The sequence below is a fragment of the Solanum stenotomum genome, chromosome 7 (assembly GCF_019186545.1).
Source record: "Solanum stenotomum isolate F172 chromosome 7, ASM1918654v1, whole genome shotgun sequence".
Classification (NCBI taxonomy): domain Eukaryota; kingdom Viridiplantae; phylum Streptophyta; class Magnoliopsida; order Solanales; family Solanaceae; genus Solanum; species Solanum stenotomum.
In genome coordinates, this window is record NC_064288.1 from 14,528,536 (window position 1) to 14,549,278 (window position 20,743).

Sequence of the window (20,743 nt, forward strand, 5' to 3'; positions counted from 1 at the left end):
TCTTCTATGGAGACTTGAAACTTCGGAGCCCTAGCTTGTTTGAGGGAGAAGACTTGAGTGAGAAGAAGTTGTTTTTGAGACGGTTTTGAATGAATGAAAGGTTAGGGTCTTTATAAACCATAACCCACTTAGAATAGGCTAAAATTACATAATATAGAGATTAAAAGAATAGGAAAAAAACAAAATGACCCTCATTAAAAACTACTGAAAAAAATCTACGTGTGGTTTCATCTACAGACCATAGAATCTTGTTCGTAGAACTTAGAGGAAAATCCTGAGCTTCTAAACCTTGAATGATGGAACCCTTTTTACGATTTGTACTTCTAATTATGGACCATACTGGCTATTTTTAGAACATAAAACCTAAAATTATGAAGTCTCTTAAGAATGAACTATGAGACTCAAACCACGACTCATATTCCATTATATGACTCGTACTGTTTAATTGTTGAAGACATGCTGGGAAAATCTAAGATTTGAGGACTTTGCTTCACGAGGGTCTATCCATAACCGGTAAACACATCCACCACCCATATTACCATATGTCATGCTCAAGTACAATTTTCCTAAATTCTTACTTACAGGACTATCTACAGCTCGTAGATGGCGTATATAAAACAAGAAAACTCTGCAACCTTTATTTTTCTTAACTGTCTGAACCTAATTTGTACTGTGGGACTTTTAAGGTGTTACACTATGGTTGTTAGTCTTCATATAATTGAATTTTGTGGTAGGCTCATGGGCTTAGTAATGATTAAAGGTTAAGGAATTGTTGGGTCATGACAGATTTCTGCGTTTTTTTGTAAATAGAAAAGGGATTTCTCGGGGACAAATGTGTATTCTTAAACATGTCCATCATTGAGTTTTATGTATTAGTGTACTAATTAAATAAGCTGTAAATCTATCTGGAAAGAGTCATGTAAGTGGGTGATGGTTGAATTTTTTTCCAGTTTACATTATGTGTGCATGTTAACGATTTCATTTGTATCGCTTGTAATCCATAGTATGGAGTAAAAGGAGGAGAATGTGAAGTAATATTTTGTTGTCAATCTCAGGAATGAACTTGTCTTAATTGTGTGATATATATGGTTCTTTTGTTGGAACATGTATGTTGGTATGGGATATCTATCGGCTGGCTCGAAATACCAAACTTGGTACATGTTAAATAATGATTGGGTTAGGTACCACGCCTGGTACAAGATTTTCTCATGGTTGTCTTCGGTACCATGCTTGCTACATGTTTGGTTATGCTTATGTGTGTTGGCCTAGATGTGGCCGAATTATTGTGTTTAAATATTGTCATGCCCTGAGACTACCCTGTAGACATTGCACGATGCTTGGAGCCAAAAGTAACCTCAACCTAACCTCATGGCATGACATGACACAAAGATTAGCATACAATAACATAATAGGATAACTAAATGCAGAATTGAACTAGAATAGTCTAGTAAGAATCCAACATCAAATAGACAGCTATTAGAGTAAACATGAGTGAAATCTAACTGATTATCTGAAAATCCTCTACTTATACAAGTTGTTAGGAAAACCCCCCCAGCTAACTCAAACTTTATAAAACTAAAAGTAAAATCCTAAAATCAAGGATCAATAGGTCGTCCTCAGAGAAAAAGGAATCACTAAAGAATGTTGCAACGCTAACTAGAGTTGTACTAATCGTGAGCTAGATAGTGAGTGTTTAAACCTATATTATCAAACAATATGAACAAACAGTATGAGGTCAGTACTTTGAATGTATTGCGTATGAGGAATATGAATAATAAACATGAAATCTGAACATACAAAATCAGTAAAACATGTTAATACAATGTTCAAGTAAATAACATGAAAATGTAATAACCTGAACTGGAATATCTGAATACTTGATCAAGAAATACAAAAAGACTGACCGGGAGAGATCATAAGCCGACATAAACCATGTGAACTACTACATAGAGTTCACTGTACTGCCCCCACACCAAAAATAGGGTGTCCAACATTTGCCAAGGTAAGGGACCTAAAGTGAGCTAATATGGATCCACTAAGCTAATGTCTATAAAGACTTATCCTATAGTGGAACGTAGATTCGAGATTTAGGGTTTGCTACTAAAGGTTCATGGCCACTGACTGAAATCCTTCTTCCCTAAATCCATTTGGTGCATAGTTTAATTCCCAATGGAGAAATGCATTTAAACTGGAAACAATAATAATCTGATAATATTGAATCATGCCGATATATGACAAATATGGAATAGTTCATAAATCATGATAACTTAAAATATACTGAGAGATACTTTATCTAAAAGCATCATATATCATGAAAATTTAATAATTGGATACACATATGAAATAACATAATTTTGAGTCATGAAAATGCTTGCATACTTAGGGTTCATGAAAAAACATTGAAACCCTGGAATTCATAAGTAAAACATGCAATCAAGAACTAAAAAGAACTGATTTACATTGAGTTTTGAAGATCATAGAAACCCTAGTTTTGTAGGAATCATAAAACTTGAAAATCTGGGTTTCTTTGGGACTCAATGGGTAGATGGATACCCATTGACGAAATCCAATATACCAAGAGTAAAAACCTTTGCTTGATTCATAAAACGGAGACGTGAAACTTGGGACCCTAGTTCTTGCTTGAGAGAATACTTGATAGAGAATAAATTGGTTTTGGAAGAGTTAGGAGAGAATGATAGGTTAGGGTCTCTAGGAATCACTTAATGCCCCCTTAGAATATTTCAAAATGACATAGTATAAGAATTAAAAGAATGGAAAAATACCAAAATAACCCTCATCAAAAACTTTTGGAGGTCATCTACAAGGGTAATCTACGGTTCGTAGTTCCATTTACGAACCATAGAACCATGTTCGTAGAACTCAGAGGAGAAGAGTTTTTGAACTTTCAAACTACACCGCCTAACTATAGTCGTACATCTTTTTACAACCTGTCATGACTGTTCGTAGAGATAAGCTGAAATAAATTATCTAAAAGTTGATCTATGAGACATATCTACCATCCATAGATCAAATCTACGATTCGTAAGAAGGTGCTCATAAAGATTAGGCTAGTTGAGTTTATGGGGCTTCATGACTTTGGTTTATAAGACCTTCTACAGCCTGTAAAATCGTCTATCACCCGTGATTCCCACTCATCATATTCAATTCCAATTCCCAAGTTTCTTAAGTCTCACCTACGGATCCCATATACAGTTCGCGGTTCCTTTTATGACCCATAAATGATGTCTAGAAATGCCAAAATTCTTAATATTTCTACACTTTCTGAATAGCACAACTCTTGGTCTATACTGAGGGATTTCAGAGGTGTTACAATATCTCCCCCTTGGGAACATTCATCCCAATATGAGTCTAACAAGGCTGGAAAAACTAGGGAAAAATATGCAACCCAATTCTTAAAGATAAACATTGAAAACTGAATGACTCCGAACTAAAACATGAAGATTTAACTTATTTCATGAACATACATGCATACTAAGACATAGGAATAACTAAAAGTCATGAATGTGAAAAAGCATTAAAGAGGAACTATTACCTCACACTGAAACTGAACTGGAAGGAAAAAGATGGGGGTACTTGAAGATCATATCTGCTTTTGCTTCCTAAATAGATCCCTCAATTATCTGATTCTTCCAAAGAACTTTCACTGAAAATACTTCCTTATTCCTCAACTTACAAACATGACGATAATTTGTTTTATTTGGGACCCCTTTATGAGAAAGACTTTCCTTCGCATCGACACTCTCTAAAGGCAGAAGTGAAGTCGTATTACCAATGCACTTCTTCAACAAAGACACATGAAACACTGGATACACTGATGCTAATTCTGAAGGTAAATACAGCTCATAGGCCACATTACCGAAATGACTTACAATTGGTAAGGACCTACATAACGGGGACAAAGCTTTCCTTTCTCTTTAAACCTCATCATCTCCTTCATGGGTGAAATCTTCAAATATACCTGATCATCTACTACAAATTTAAGCTCTCTTCTCCTCACATCTGCATAAGATTTATGTCTACTCTGGGCCATTTTCAACCTATCTCTAATAAGTCAAACTTTATCAATGGACTAATGAACTGACTCTAGTCATATCAAGTCAATCCACCAATTCAATGAACATATAGGAGACCCACACCTCATACAATAGATCGCCTGAAATGGAGTAATATGAATACTAGAGTTGTAACTATTATTATAAGCAAACTCAATAAAAGAATGCTTATTCCAAGTATCTTTAAAGAGGATCACACAAGCTCTTAACATATCCTCCAAGGTCTGAATAGTTTGTTCTGTCTAACAATCTATCTGTGGGCGAAAAGTTGAGTTAAGCTTAACCTACGTACCAAGACCTTCCTAAAACAATCTCCAAAACTGAGAGGTAAACTGAGTACTCCTATCTAAAATGATAGAAAATAAAAATCCATGCAATTTAACCAACTCTAGAATGTAAAGTCTAGCGTAATCCTTGGATGAATAAAAAGTTTGAACTAGAAGAAAATGCACCTACTTAGTTATTCGGTCCACAAGTACCCATATAGAGTCATACTGACAATACATGTGAGGAAAACTTGTGATGAAGTTCATATTAGATATTTCCACTTCTAAGTAAGAATACTAATATTCTGAGTCTTACCGCCTGGTTTCTGGTGTTTAACCTTAACACGTTGACAATTTGGACACTTAGCCACAAATTCTGCAATATTTTCTTCATTCCATTCCACCATTAGACTTCTCGTAGATAACAATACATCTTAGTGGATCTTGAATGAATAGAATACCAAGAACTATGAGCTTCTGTTAATATTCGTTACCTCAACCCATCAATATCTAGAACATTTAACCAAGCTTGATAACAAAGCACACCATCTCACACTTGGGATAAAGCCTCTATAGACTTTTTGAGGACTGCTTTTTTCAGTTCAACAAAAGTTGGATCATTCTCTTGCTTTGTCTTAACATCCATCACAAGAGACGATTCTGATCCATTATAAACAATGACTCCACCATCTTCCGAATCAATAAGACAGACTCCCAAACAAGCAAGTTTGTGAACTTGACGAACTAACTCCTTTTTCTCATCCTCAACGTGAGCAACATTGTTCATGGAAAACCTACTAAGAGCATCTACCACTATATTGGCTTTACCTAGATGATAAAGGACACTCATAGAGTAAACTTTCAATAACTCAATCCATCTCATCTGACGAAAATTTAAGTCCTTATGCTTGAACATATACTAAAGAATCTTATGATCTATTAGCACATCCCCATGAACACTGTAAATATAGTGCCTTCAAATCTTCAAGAAAAGCATCACTGCTACCAACTATAAATCATGAATTGGGTAATTCATCCTATGAACTTTGAGTTTCCTAGAAGCATATTGACCTTACATGTTGCATCAATAAACAACCAAGGAAAATATTGGAGGCCTCACAATACACCACAAAACTATCTGAACCTTCTAGTAGAGTCAAAATTGGGGCTGAAGTAATCAAGTATTCAACTCCTGAAAACTCTTCTAGAATATTTACACTACTAAAACTTCACTTTCTTAAGAGTAAACCTAGACAAGGGATAAGCAATAGAGGTGAATCATTTAACAAATCATCTGTAGTAACCGGCTAAACCTAAGAAACTCTTAATATCTTAGGGAGAAAGAGGTCTATAGTTCTTGACTACCTTGGTCTTTTAAGGATCAACTGCAATTTCCTCTCCGAAATCTATATGTCCAAGGAATGATAGCGACCTCAACTAAAATGCACACTTACTGAACTTAACAAACAACTAACGGTCCTTAAGAATCTGCAAGAAAATTCTCAAATGGTCTACATGTTCATCCTCACTCTGAAGTAGATCAAAATGTCATTTATGAAGATAATAACGAACATATCCATAATATTGTTTAAACATCATGTTCATCAAATCCATGAAAGCTTCAAGAGCATTCATTAGTCCAAAAGATATAACCACAAATTTCAAGTGACCATATCAAGTCTTGGAGGTTTTCTTCGAAATGTCACATTCTCTGACTCTGAGTTGATTTTAGCCTGATCTGAGATCTATTTTTAATATTAAGTTAGAACCCTAAAACAAGTAGAACAAGTCACCAATCCTGGGGATAGGATACTTATTATTGATTGTAACCTTGATTAACTGACCGTAATTGATGCAAATTCTGAGAAAACCATCTTTCTTCCGCACAAAGACAACTAGAGCACCGATGGAGAGATGTTGTGTCTAATGGAAACTTTATCTAAAAGATTCTTTAACTGATCTTTCAACTTCTTGAGCTCAGTTGGAGCCATTTTGTAAGGAGGGATGGACATAGGCTGGATATCTGAAAGAAGGTTTATTCCAAATTCAATTTCCCTTTCAAGATAAACTCTACGACGATCTTTGGGGAACACTTCTAGGAGTTAATTCACTATAGGGACTAACTAAGGAGTTGGCATTTTAGAACTAAAATCCTTAACCTGAACTAGATGGTAGATACAACCCTTAGAGAAATCTTTTATCTGGCCTTAAGACACAAGCTAAATAGACCTATAGGAGTTGTGGTACTACCCTTCTATTCAATGACTAGGTCATATAGAACTAAAATTTACGACTCTGGTTCTACAGTCAATTAAGGCATAACAAGCGTGTAGCCAGTCCAGGCCAAGAATGATGTCAAAATCGAGTATGTCTATTCTACTAGATAAATTGAGGTGTTTTTATAAAAGATAAAAACTTGGAAATTTTTGTGTACTCATTTAGCTAAAATTGACTCACCAACTGGAGTAGATACTAAAAAAGGTTCTGATAAGATTTTGGGACTGACATCAAATTTCATTGCAATATAAGAAGTCACGAAGGAAAGTGTGGCTTGTGGATCCAACAATGCATAAACATCAAATTAAAAAACAAGTAATATACTAGTGAATACATCATGGGAACCCTCTTGATGTTGTCAAGTCAGAAAAAACATAGAACATGTTCTGACCTTGTCCACCAACAATATTAGTTGAGGTACCCTACTAAATCGGGTGACCTGTTGAAGCTGATGAGTTGTTAAACTATGTCTGCTGACGAGAATCCCTGCTCTTGCCTATGGCCGATGGGTAGTCCCTCAATCTGTGACTTGTCTTACCAAATGATGAGTTCACAAATTGGACTCATTTAGGGCTTTAATTTGATAGAAATAGTGTCCTCAAATGTTTATTTTGTCTCAATATGTGATGAAAACTCTTAAGTTTCAGGTATTTGAAGTTTTAGTGGAAGAATGGACACTTAGGTGCAAAGAGGAACAAAGAGGCTGAAAAGAATGAAAAAGCTGAAGCCTGAGCATCGCCAAGCACACTTGCTGATTCACCAAAGGGACGCACTTCGCCCTTTGTTCCAGTACGCGAAGCACTGAAGGAGCATGATAAAAAAGGTGATGAAAGGAGCAGTCGGCGTTTCGCCGAATAATTCTGTGAAGCAGTACTATCTTGCCCAATGACACAAAGCACGACCATGCTGAAGGCTAGTGCAAGACGGTGACGAACTACACCAAAGGGCGAATCACCGAGTTAATCAACGATTCCGACTAACCTCGCCGAAAGATCCGCCAGCACTATTTTCTGAAGTCAATAAATACTAAACTTGTTGTTAAATTTAAGAGAGTCGAACATTTATTTTAATTTTCACAATAGAATAGTACTTTTTGGGATATTTTCTCTCAAATTTGGAGAGGGTCTTTGGGAGACTTGAAGAAAAAAAGATTTAATCTTTCCCAAGTTGGAAGTGGGTCTTCTCCATTCTTCTTCCTTTGCTTAAATCAAAGTTTAATTCCTTATACCCATTCGATTTTAGTATCATTTTAGGTTTATTTTGTTATTTCTTGACGTGTCACAAAAAACCCCCCATTCTTGGAGTGTGATTTAGCAAATATGTGTTGATATTATTGTTAGGTGTTGATAGCTGATAGGTTAGATGTATTTTAATGGTGATTTCACCTAGTGGTTGTGGTTTAATCTAATGAGTTTATAGTTGCAAATACAAACCAACCCATGTGTTATTGGCTTTCCCGAGAGAGAGGTCGCGAAACCAAGACCGCTAGACTGATGGCCTAAGGAGTGGGTCGACATAAGGTTCAGCCCAAGAGGGTGACCCCTAGTCCCATATCCTAACACTCAGCTCGAGAGAGTGAGTGGGGTAAGGCGTAGGCTGGCCTTTATGCGGCAAATGAGTGTCTAAGAGGAACGCATTTGAAATGGGGTAAGTTGCCCGAGAGGGAACTTATTTCCATCTAAAGCTTAGCTTAGTCACTACTATCTTGCAAATTTCTTATCGAAAGCATGAACCCAACGATTTATCTCAACTTGTATTGCGGTCACAACCCAAGAACTTGTCCCCATACTTGATTTTCTTGTTATTTTTGTTGTTTTTACTACTTTTGACAAAACCCTCATTTGATATTTGACACCTTTGTGTTACCCCTTTTAATTTACAATGCTTTTAATCGTTAATGTCTTTAGCTATGACTAGTTAGAACTTAATTTTATTTTTCTACTAATTCTCAAAACCACTTCCTTGGGACACAACCCCAACCCTTGGTTGGATTACTATATTATCGACGATCACAGACACTCATACTGTAGGTTAGTGTCGTTGGTCACGATAAGCATCAAAATGGCGCCGCTGCCGGAGAGTGGTGTTATTTGAGAATTCTTAGTTAAGTAGAATTTTCGCTCTTCTTAGTTGTAGTTTGCTTACCTAATTTTCAGTTTTGTTTTGAGTAATTGTGTGTTTCAACAACCATATGAGTGTGAACGGCGAAAATAGCTTCCAAGAAGGCAACCCAGCGGGGATACTTTTCATCGAGACGATATTGATGATATTAATAGTGTGTACAACCCTGCACAAGTGAGTGAGATGGATGCGAGTTACATGCCACAAGCAGACGAAAATGCAACATTAGAAGTTACTAGCACAACACTCCATCTCATACATTCAAGAGGTTTATATGGAGGATTAGAGCATGAAGATTCGTATGAACACATATACGAAGCTTCATAGAAGTGTGCACTCTCTGTCATTCAAAACTCTATCGCATGAGTGCATACGACTGCGCTTATTTCCATTATCATTAACTGGGGAAGCAACTAAGTGGTTGATCGAGCTTCCAAAGAACTCCATCAAGTTATGGGAAGATTTGGTTACGGCTTTTCATGAAAGATTATTCCTTCTATAAAAAATAATGAAACTGAGGGATGACATTCAAAATTTTAATCAAAAGGAGGGCAAACCAATTCACGAATCGTGGACACAATTTAAGAGCATTTTGCGAAAATGTCCATCGCATGGAATACAGAGTGAGTTATTGCTCTAATATTGTTATCGTAGTCTGGATTTGGTGAATAAAGGGATAACTGATCAGTTGGTGCAAGGAAGAATAATGTTACAATCTTTTGAAGTAACCTCATTTATCCTAGATGGCATGACTAGAGTAAATCAAGCATGGTACACAAAAGATGACCAAGTTTCCCCACTGTGCTTCAGATTAACGCAGAAACAACTCGATAAAGAAAGGGAAAGGGACGAAAACATCAAAAAGATGTTGTCTCAAATGGAAGTGATACACGAGAACATGAAGGGGACATATGAAGTATTTCGAGTTGAGGAGGGTTCTCCTTCAAGTTACGTAAGATCGGGGGAGTATCAGGGTTGGAACTCCAAAAGAATTGGGGAGGGGGGGTGTTTTTCATCCAGTTACTTGAGATCGGGAGAGAATCAAGGTTGGGACTTCACAAGATATGAGGAGGGTTTCCACCCACGCTATCAACAGTGGGACGAAATCAATGTTGGAACCATTACAGGAGTGAAGAACTAAAGAGATATTGTCATGATTGGGCTGAGCAAGATGACCATGAGGAAGACCGTACCCAATTGAGTGAAAGCCCAAAATCAAAAAGGAGTGCAAGTAGTCCTCGGGTAAATGATCTATTGTCATGCATACTTGATAAAGTTGAGGGCTCTGATGATCTGCTAAAAGGAATGAGAGATGACTTTTCATCACTAAACAGTAAAGTGAATTCGCATGCTGATGCCATCAAAACACTAGAAGGTCAATTGAGTCTATTATCAACTCAATTAACATCCAGTACACTGATGGAAGATAATGAAAGAGGGTTGGTTGTGGTCACCTGCAGTGGAAAGATGGCAAAAGGGAATGTGATAGAGGACGAGGACTCTCGAATGCAGGAAGAGAGCCAGGGTACAAAGGAATGAGAATTGCCCATTCCACAAAACCTTGCCAAAGAACCATAAGAGGATGCAGAGCAACATGTTCAGATTCCAAAAGTTACGCACCCTTTACCCAAAATACCTCCACCATTTCCTAAATGTTTGAAAAAGAAAAATTAAGATGATAAGTTCAAATTTTTTTGGTCAGTATTCAAGAATCTATCAATTAACCTTCCTCTGGTGGAAGCATTGTTAGAAATGTCGGGATACGCCAAATTCATGAAAGAGTTGATTACGAAGAAAATGATCCTAGAGTATGAAACAGTCGAAGTACCCCATAGTTGCACGTAATTATGACAAATGAGTCAATCACCAAGAGAGAAGATCCTAGGGCATTCATAATCCCGTGCACAATTGGCATGCTCTAATTTGCTAAAGCTTTGTGCAATTTAGGAGCAAGCATTAACTTGATGCCCTATGGAATATACAAGCAACTTGGTTTGGGTGAACCAAAGGTAACCACAATGAGACTTCTTATGGTTGATCAATCAATCAAACACCCCATAAGGTTACTTCATGACATATTGGTAAAAGTAGATCGGTTCATCTTTCCAGTTGATTTTGTGATTCTGGATTGTGAGATCGATGCTGAAATCCCCATTATTTTGGGAAGGCCATTCTTAGCTACTGGAAGAGGATTGGTAGATGTCGAAGGCGGGAAATTGAAGTTCCGTGTGAACAATGATGAGGTGAACTTCAATATCTGCAAATCCATACAGAAACCAAGTAACATCCATGTGGTGTCCACTGAGGATGTTATAGATGAAACAATGGCAAGTGTGAGCCATTTAATGTGCAAGAATGAACCCATTGAATTTGTATTTGCCAATTATGATAAATCTGAAGTTCAAGGATATAAGGAAGTGGTGGCTGCCTTATCAGGATTAGGAGAGTATTCAAGGAATACAATCAAGTTGGATATCGACCTGAAATATGCTTTCTTAGGAGCCAATAATACTTTACTAGTGATTATTGGAGCCGATTTTCTTGAAAGGCAGGTGAAATTGCTCATTGAAGTATTGCAGCAACATATAAAAGCTATTGGATGGACAATAGCCGATATAGTAGGAATTCCTCCTAGCATCTGTACTCACAAGATTCGTCTTGAAAATGAATGTAAACCCAGTGTAGAACATCACAAAGATTGAACCCTCCAATGCAAGAGGTGGTGAAAAAGGAGGTCATCAAGGGCTAGATGAGGGAGTGATCTACCCTATTGCGGATAGTAAGTGGGTAAGTCTGGTGCAATGTGTACCAAAAAAAGGAGGTATAACCGTAGTCCCAAATGTGAAAGGAGAACTTGTGCCAACAAGACCAGTGACTGGGTGAAGAGTATGCATGGATTATCGGAAGCTTAACTTATGGACCGAAAAAGACCACTTCCCAATGCCCTTTATGGACCAGATGCTTGACCGGTTATCAGAAATGGGTGGTATTGCTTTTTAGATAGGTATTCCAGTTACAATCAAATCTCTATTGCGCCGGAAGACCAAGAGAAAACCACTTTTACCTACCCTTATGGAACTTTTATATTCAAAAGGATGCTATTCGGGCTATGTAATTCCCCAACAACATTCCACCGTTGCATGTTGTCTATTTTTGCGGATATGGTCGAAGACTCTATGGAGGTATTCATGGACGATTTCTCAGTCGTAGGGGACACATTTGAGGAATGCTTGACACACTTAGGACAGGTGCTACAAATATGCGTGGATATGAATCTGGTTCTCAATTGGAAAAATGTCACTTTATGGTGAAGGAAGGTATCGTTCTCGGGCACAAGGTGTCACAAAAGGAGCTAGAGATTGACAAGGAGAAAATTGAGTTCATTAAGAAATTACCCCCACCAATTTCAGTGAAGGGTGTTCGCAGCTTCTTAGGTCGTGCAGGTTTCTACCGAAGGTTTGTTAAAGACTTCTCAAAGATTGCACATCCACTATGCAAACTCTTCGAGAAGGAAGTAAAATTCCATTTTGATGATGCTTGTATGATCGCATTTAAGTGCTTGAAGGAAAAATTAGTATCTACCCCAATTATCGCCTATCCTAATTGGTCTGTCTGAATCTTTCGAAGTAATGTGTGATGCTAGTGGAATGGCATTGGGAGTAGTGTTGGGGCAAAAGTGCAACAAATTATTTCACCCAATTTACTATGCGAGCAAAACTTTGAATAGTGTCCAACGAAATTATACGGTCACTGAGCAGGAGTTGCTCGCAGTGGTCTATGCATTTGAAAAGTACACACTAATCATGCTGCACTCCGCTACTTAATGGCAAAGAAATATGCAAAACCAAGATTGATAATGTGGGTTCTACTACTACAAGAGTTTGATTTTGAGGTAAAAGATCGAAGAGGCCGCAAAAATCAAGTGGCTGACAATTTATCGAGGTTGAAAAGAAGGGAAGATGCCGAGCGTGAGCTCAATATAGATGATTTCTTTCCCGATGAACAAGTATTTGCTATATCTCTCAAACCTACACCGTGGTATGCAGACTTTGCAAACTACATTGTGAGTAGATTGATACCTGATGAGCTAACCTTTTACCAACAAAAGAGATTCTTGTTTGATGTTAAAAAATACTTTTGGGATGAACCTTACTTATTTCAAGAATGTGCTGACCATGTTATCAGGAGGTGTGTTCCAGAAGAGAAAGTGGTAAGAATTCTCCATGCTTGCCATGCATCTCCAGTAGGAGGTCACCACAGTGGTATTCGTACTGCTGCTAGAGTCCTCCAAAGTTGTTATTACTGGTCGTCCCTATACAAAGATGCACATGAATTTGCAAAGAAATGCTCGCAATGTCAGCAACAAGGCGGAGTGTCTTGAAGGCACGAGCTGCCTCTCACTTCTATTTTGGAGATCGAGCTATTCGATATATGGGGGATCAATTTCATGGGCCCATTTGTGAGCTTATTTGGAAATAAATGCATCTTGGTGGCCGTAGATTATGTCTCCAAATGGGTAGAGGCCATCGCCTTTCCAAACAACGAAGGAAAAAATGTTGTCTAATTTCTGAAACGCTACATTTTCTCAAGATTTGGCACTCCTAGGGCAATCATTAGAGATGGGGGGTCTCACTTTGCAATAAGTAGTTTTCAATGGCACTAAGCAAATAAGGGGTGAAACACAAGGTAGCAACCCCATATCATCCCCAAACAAGTGGCCAAGTCGAAGTGTCAAATCGAGAAATCAAAAGCATCCTGGCAAAGACAGTTAATGCCAATAGAACTGACTAGTCTAGGAAACTCAATGATGCACTATGGGCATACCAGACTGCTTATAAGACACCTATTGGTATGTCTCCATATCAGTTGGTTTATGGTAAGGCTTGTCATTTGCCCGTCGAGCTAGAACGCAAGGTATTGTGGGGATTGAAGGCCTTAAATTTGGACTGGTAAAAAACTTCAAGGGAGAGGGTAGAACAATTAAATGAACTGGATGAATTTAGACTCAGATCGTATGAAAGTTCAGCCATCTACAAGGAGAAGATAAAGAAATGACATGATGCTCGAATACTCAAGCGGGACTTCAAGGTAGGAGATTGGGTTTTGTTATACAACTCTCGACTTAGACTCTTTCCCAGAAAGCTCAAATCCAAATGATCTAAGACCTTTTAGAGTAACATGAGTGTTCACCAATGGTGCCATAGAAATTGAAGGTCAGGAAGGACCTCCATTTAAAGTGAACGGTCAACGTATGAAATTATATTTTGGGGATTGTCAAGAGATTTCTTTGGTTGAAGTGGTGTATTTGGAAGACGCCTGAAGGAGCTACTGCGTCGTGCCACGACATTAACTAAGGCGTTGTTTGGGATTTAACCCAAAACCATGTATTACTTTCTTTTGCTTTGATAAAATAATAGTGTGTTGATTATGCATATGAAAGTATGAAGAGTGAACAAAAAGTGCAGATAGGCGAGTGATGAATCCATTTGGCGAGTCACCGAAAGGGTGGGCAAATCTGAACTTATCCGCCATTTGACTCTAGACATCATCAACATTAGAGTCTGTAAAACTCGATGAGTGTTGGAAATCATTAGCGAATCGTCGACCAAGTCGATGATCTCGACCGAGAAACCAAACAGTCGGCGTTCCACCAGTGAGTTGGCAAAGCTTAACTAACGTCGCCGAGTAGACGGTTTTTGCAAGCCAAAGGGTTAAAAGTTTCAACTTTATTCACCTTCCCTCACTTTTTACCTGTTCAAGACTCACACCTGCACTATAGTTTTATATTTCTTGCACTTCTGGAGTATTTTGATTCATTAGTTTGTGTGCGGATTTGGATTGCAATTGCCGCCTAGCTTCTCATTAGTATTTCAATCAGTACAAAAGGTTAGTTCCTTAATACCCGTAATTATTTTGTCACCATTCATGGCCAGACAAATGGAAAGAATGCGTAAACATGATTCCTTTTTATCTCCTTCTCTGTCTTTCTTTACTTTGCCTTTTGGATTATATGTTAATTGCATTTGACGACAAATTGCTTTTAGTTGTGGTGGGGTGAGGCCTACACTTTTTGTGTGGGCCGACAATTGTGTTTTGTGCATACTCTTGGGGTGTTCTATTTTTAATTGTGTTTTTAAAACTGCTTTGTGATTGTTTGAGCTTGTGGCTCTGTTTCCGTTTATTTTTAATTGCAAAATGANGCTTCTCATTAGTATTTCAATCAGTACAAAAGGTTAGTTCCTTAATACCCGTAATTATTTTGTCACCATTCATGGCCAGACAAATGGAAAGAATGCGTAAACATGATTCCTCTTTATCTCCTTCTCTATCTTTCTTTACTTTGCCTTTTGGATTATATGTTAATTGCATTTGAGGACAAATTGCTTTTAGTTGTGGTGGGGTGAGACCTACACTTTTTGTGTGGGCCGACAATTGTGTTTTGTGCATACTCTTGGGGTGTTCTATTTTTAATTTTTATTTTTAAAACTGCTTTGTGATTGTTTGAGCTTGTGGCTCTGTTTCCGTTTATTTTTAATTGCAAAATGATTTTGACCCTTCAGAATTTTTTTGAATATTTCGCACATTTCTGTCACCTCTCATGTGTTGAATATGGCTATTCTTTTGCAAAAATTTGAGTCTCGGTTTCGATCAATACCGATGACTTCAATAGTGGTTACAATTGAACAAACATTAATGTACGGCTACGATGAAGCCAAATGAAGTTGCATAGACAATATGTGAACTATTTGCATCTCGTTGTGATTAGCCATTTATCGAATTGATTCTCTTGTAATGATCGTTGCACACTAGCGAAAGTGTGTAATCTTACTTGACTTAAGTGTCGATGCCGTGTGTGATGAGCTTACTTTGAACCTTGCATGAATAAACCTAGAATTTGCCTTGTTAATCTGATTGATTTAGAAAGGTGTGCTCTTGAAATGATCTTACCCAACTTTAAAGAGTGTGAGCCAATTTGACATATACCTCTTTTGTGACCTACCCGTGAGCGTGTGAAACTCTTTTGAACACCCTTTGAGCCTTACCCTTCTCTGGGAAAAAACTTGTGAAAACCTAGACCTTTATTCAACCACCACCTATAATCCTCATGACTTTTGATTTAATGAATAGCCAACTTAAGCCAAAAGCTTAAGTTGGGGGTGTGGTTAAAAAGGAGAAGTCAAGAAGTGCAAGAAAAGTCTCCTCAACTCATGATGTTGCGAGAAAAAAAAAAAGGAAAACCTCCATATAAAAATAAAAAATAAAAAAAAAGAAAAGAAAAGAATGAAAAAGAAGATTGTGGAATAAAAGTCCAAAAGAAATGGGGTTTCCAAGCAATTCATGGAGTGAAGAATAGGATAACTTAGAAGCACTAGAAGAAAAATTGATAGAAGAAGGTGAAGATAAAGAAGTGTTGAAAGCTCCACAATTCATGAGGATCCTTAGTCACTAAACCTAAATGACCATACCTTTGCACTCAGCCCCATTACAGGCCTTAGAAAGACCTTTTTTATCTTGAGCAAGCCGAATCGAAGGTTGATTGAAAAATAAGGGCAAACCTATGGGTGAAAACATGCATTGTGTTCCTCTTTTGAGTATGAGTGTTGCATCTGATTCCTGATCTTAAATTGATATACCCCTGTGTCTGAATATGAAATCATTCTTTGTGTGAGGGCATTCAAATACTGTTGTTGAGCTTGAACTTGCATTAGTAGCAAGTATTGTGAGCATGAGAAATCTTTGGTAATGGTGTGTCACAACTTGAATCTTTGAGTACACAATTGATTCATGCATAAGTAAATTGAGTCTTGTTGTGTGCATTCATAATTGAGTCTTGTGTAGCACTGTTTGGGACATCCTATTTGAACTGTTGAACTTGAGTTTTACTTGAGGACAAACAAAAGTTTAAGTTGGGGGTGTTGATGAGTCCACAAATTGGACTCATTTAGGGCTTTAATTTGATAGAAATAGTGTCCTCAAATGTTTATTTTGTCTCAATATCTGATGAAAACTCTTAAGTTTAAGGTATTTGAAGTTTTAGTGGAAGCATGGACACTTAGGCGCAAAAAGAAACAAAAAGGCTTAAAAGAACGAAGAAGCTGAAACCTGAACATCGCCAAGCACACTTGGCGATTCGCCGAAGAGACGCACTCCGCCCTTTGTTCCAATACGCAAAGCCTTGAAGGAGCAGGATCAAAAAGGCGATGAAAGGAGCAGTCGGTGTTTTGCCGAATAATTCTGTGAAGCAGTACTATCTCGCCCAATGACAAAGAGCACGATCGTGCTAAAGGCTAGTGCAAGACGGCGATGAACTACACCAAAGGGCAAACCACTGAGTTAATCGGTGATTCCGACTAACCTCGCCGAAAGATCCGCCAACACTATTTTTTGAAGTCTATAAATAATAAACTTGTTGTTAATTTTAAGAGAGTCGAACATTTATTTTAATTTTCACAATAGAATAGTATTTTTTGGGATATTTTCTCCCAAGTTTGGAGAGGGGTTTTGGGAGACTTGAAAAAAGAAGAATTTGATCTTCCCCAAGTTAGAAGTGGGTCTTCTCCATTCTTTTTCCTTTGCTTAAATTAAGGTTTAATTCCCTATACCCATTTGATTTTAGTATCATTTTAGGTGTATTTTTGTAATTTCTTGATGTGTGGCTAAAAATCCCATTCTTGGGGTATGATTTAGCAAATATGTGTTGATATTATTGTTCGATGTTGCTTGCTGATAGGTTAGATGTATTTTAATGGTGATTTCACCTAGTGGTTGTGGTTTAATCTAATAGGTTCGTAGTTGTAAATACAAAACCACCCATGTGTTTTCGGTTTGCCCGAGAGGGAGGTCTCGAAACCAAGACCGCTAGACTGATGGCATAAGGAGTGGGTCGACATGAGGTTCAGCCCGAGAGGGTGAGCCCTAGTCCCATATCCTAACACTCAGCTCGAGAGAGTGAGTGGGGTAAGGCGTAGGCTGGCCTTAATGCGACAAATGATTGTCCGAGAGGAACGCATTTGAAACGGGGTAAGTTGCCCGAGAGGGAACTTAATTCCAACTAAAGTTTGGCCTAGTCACTATTATCATGCAAATTTCCTATCGAAAACATGTACGCAACGATTTATCTCTACTTGTATTGCGGTCACACCCCAAGAACTTGTCCTCATACTTGATTTTCATGTTATTTTTGTTGTTTTTACTACTTGTGACAAAACCGCATTTTATATTTGACACCTTTCTGTCACCCCTTTTATTTTATAATATTTTTAATCATTAATGTCTTTGGCTAGGACTAGTTAGAACTTCATTTTATTTTTCTACTAATTCTCAAAACCACTCCCTTGGGACCATTTTGATGCTTATCGTGACCAACGACTCTAACCTACAGTACGAGTGTCTACGATCTTCGATAATATAGTAATCCAACCAAGGGTTGGGGTCGTGTCCCAAAGGAGTGGTTTTGAGAATTAGTAGAAAAATAAAATCAAGTTCTAACTAGTCGTAGCTAAAGACATTAACAATTAAAAACATTGTAAATTAAAGGGTGACACAAAGGTGTCAAATATCAAATGGGGGTTTTGTCACAAGTAGTAAAAACAACAAATATAACAAGAAAATCAAGTATGGGGACAAGTTCTTGGGGTGTGACCACAATACAAGTTGAGATAAATCGTTGGGTACATGCTTTCGATAGGAAATTTGCAAGATAATAGTGACTAGGCTAAGCTTTAGATGGAAATAAGTTCCCTCTCTGGCTACTTACCCCGTTTCATTTGCGTTCATCTTGGACACTCATTTTCCGCATGAAGTCCAACCTACGCCTTACCCCACTCACTCTCTCGAGCTAAGTGTTAGGATATGGGACTAGGGCTCACCCTCTTGGGCTGAACCTCATGTCGACCCACTCCTTAGGCCATCAGTCTAGCGGTCTTGGTTTCGCGACCTCTCTTCGGGCAAGCCGAAAACACATGGGTGGTTTTGCATTTGAAACTACAAACCCATTAGATTAAACCACAACCACTAGGTGAAATCACATTAAAATACATCTAACCTATCAGCAAGCAAGACCCAACAATAATATCAACACACATTTGCTAAATCACACCCCAAGAATAAGGGTTTTTAGCCACACATCATGAAATAACAAAATACACCTAAAATGATATTAAAATCAAATGGGTATAAGGAATTAAACCTTGATTTGAGAAAAGGAAGAATAATGGAGAAGACCCACTTCTAACTTAGGGAAGATCAAATCCTTTCTTCAGGTCTCCCAAAAACCCTCTCCAAACTTGAGAGAAAATATCCCAAAAAGTACTATTATATTGTGAAAATTAAAATAAATGTTCGACTCTCTTAAAATTAACAACAAGTGTAGTATTTATAGACTTTAGAAAATAGTTCAGGCGGATCTTTCAGTGAGGCTAGTCGAAATCGCCGATTAACTCGGCGATTCGCCCTTTGGTGTAGTTCATCATCGTCTTGCACTAGCCTTCAGCATGGTCGTGCTCTGTGTCATTGGGCGAGATAGTACTGCTTCACGGAATTATTCAGCGAAACGCCGACTGCTCCTTTCATCGCCTTTTTGATCCTGCTCCTTCACACTCGCCAGTACCGGCCATACACTCGTCTGGATCTTTTTTACCACACTTGTGACATGTAGGGAAAATGTGTCCACTTGTAACACTTCCATGTGCTTAGAGTCTAATGCCCTTTATTTGTTATCTAATTTGAACTTAGGGATAAGAGAACTAGCATAAGATGGGGTTGGACCTCAATACCTTTGACAAAGCTGAGATCCACTACCGCCTCTTGATTTATTATAAGAGTAGTCCACACTATCTATTCTCTCGCTATTGTTATACCTAGCACTTTCTTTGTGCTTTTTCTCTTCAATTTGTTAAACATGAGTCATTAAGCGGGAAATATCAATCTCTTTGATCAATATCGCTGTCTTATATTCCTTAAAACCCATCTTAGAAACACTAGAGACAAGCTTGCTCATGCGGGCCCTAGAGTTGGCCACCATGGTCGGAGCATACTTGGAGAGTTGAGTAAACTTCTAAGAATACTCCTTCACCGTTATGTTACCCTGCCTCATATTTATGAACTCCTAGACCTTAGCCTCTCTCATTTTAAGAAAAAAGAACCTATCTAGAAAAGCACCCACGAACTTTCCCCAATCCAATAGGCCTACATCAACAACTCTTTACTCTTTCCATTGCTTGTACCAAATTTGGGCCACTCCCTTAAACTATTAAGTAACCAAATCGGTACTCTCAACCGCAGTGACACCCATAATCTTAGTAATCTTCTAAATACCCTCTATGAACTTTCAGGGATCCTCATCCACCTTAGAATCATAAAACTCTAGAGGGTTCATCCGAGTGAAATCTCAAGATCTAGTTGCAGTCATACCCATATTTGCGTTCATTGGGGCCACAACTTCTTGGTTGGCCTGAGTAGTCATAGCTTAGGCTAGAACTTGGAAAGAAGCCCTAACTCATCATGAGAGACATATTCAACCAAATGGTCTATTTGAGCTAGAGGTGCTTGTTGCTCCTCATTTTCGTTCCTTCTGACATAGGCTCTTCTGGAAGGCATGGTGTTGTAAACGAGTAAAGCATGAGTTAGAAGGAGACTATATAGAGTTGCACTCTATTGGACAACTAAGAATATGAAGTATTTCCTTACATATTTCATAGCCACATATTCATAGATGTGGTGTTCTTAACACCCATGAATAAGACTCTACTTAATGTGTATTTCAAACACCTTATCTGATATCAAGTTTGTGACAACCCAAGAATACCCCGTAGGCGTGACACAATGTTTAGAGCCACAAGTGATCCCAAGCTAACCTCATGGCATGATATGACACTAAGATTAATATAAAATAGTATATAGGATAACTAAATGAGGAATTTAACTAAAATAGTCTAATAGGAATCCAACATTAAAAAGACAAATATATGAGTACACATGAGCGGATCTAAATAACTGTTTGAAAAG

The 20,743-nt window shown here is 37.9% G+C and overlaps 3 protein-coding genes across 4 annotated transcripts in view; all 3 read left to right on the forward strand.

Annotated features, from left to right (window-relative positions):
• The window catches only part of LOC125870580 (peptidyl-prolyl cis-trans isomerase FKBP15-1-like), a 1,082,853-nt gene that overhangs the window by 345,966 nt on the left and 716,144 nt on the right, over window positions 1-20,743 (forward strand). The gene's annotated exons all lie outside the window — the stretch shown is intronic.
• LOC125870566 (U-box domain-containing protein 9) overlaps window positions 1-20,743 on the forward strand; it is an 841,044-nt gene that overhangs the window by 332,718 nt on the left and 487,583 nt on the right. The window lies entirely within an intron of this gene.
• Window positions 11,997-12,353, forward strand: LOC125869669 (uncharacterized mitochondrial protein AtMg00860-like). The gene has a single exon (XM_049550127.1). It carries the CDS (start codon window positions 11,997-11,999, stop codon window positions 12,351-12,353), a length of 357 nt encoding a protein of 118 aa, XP_049406084.1.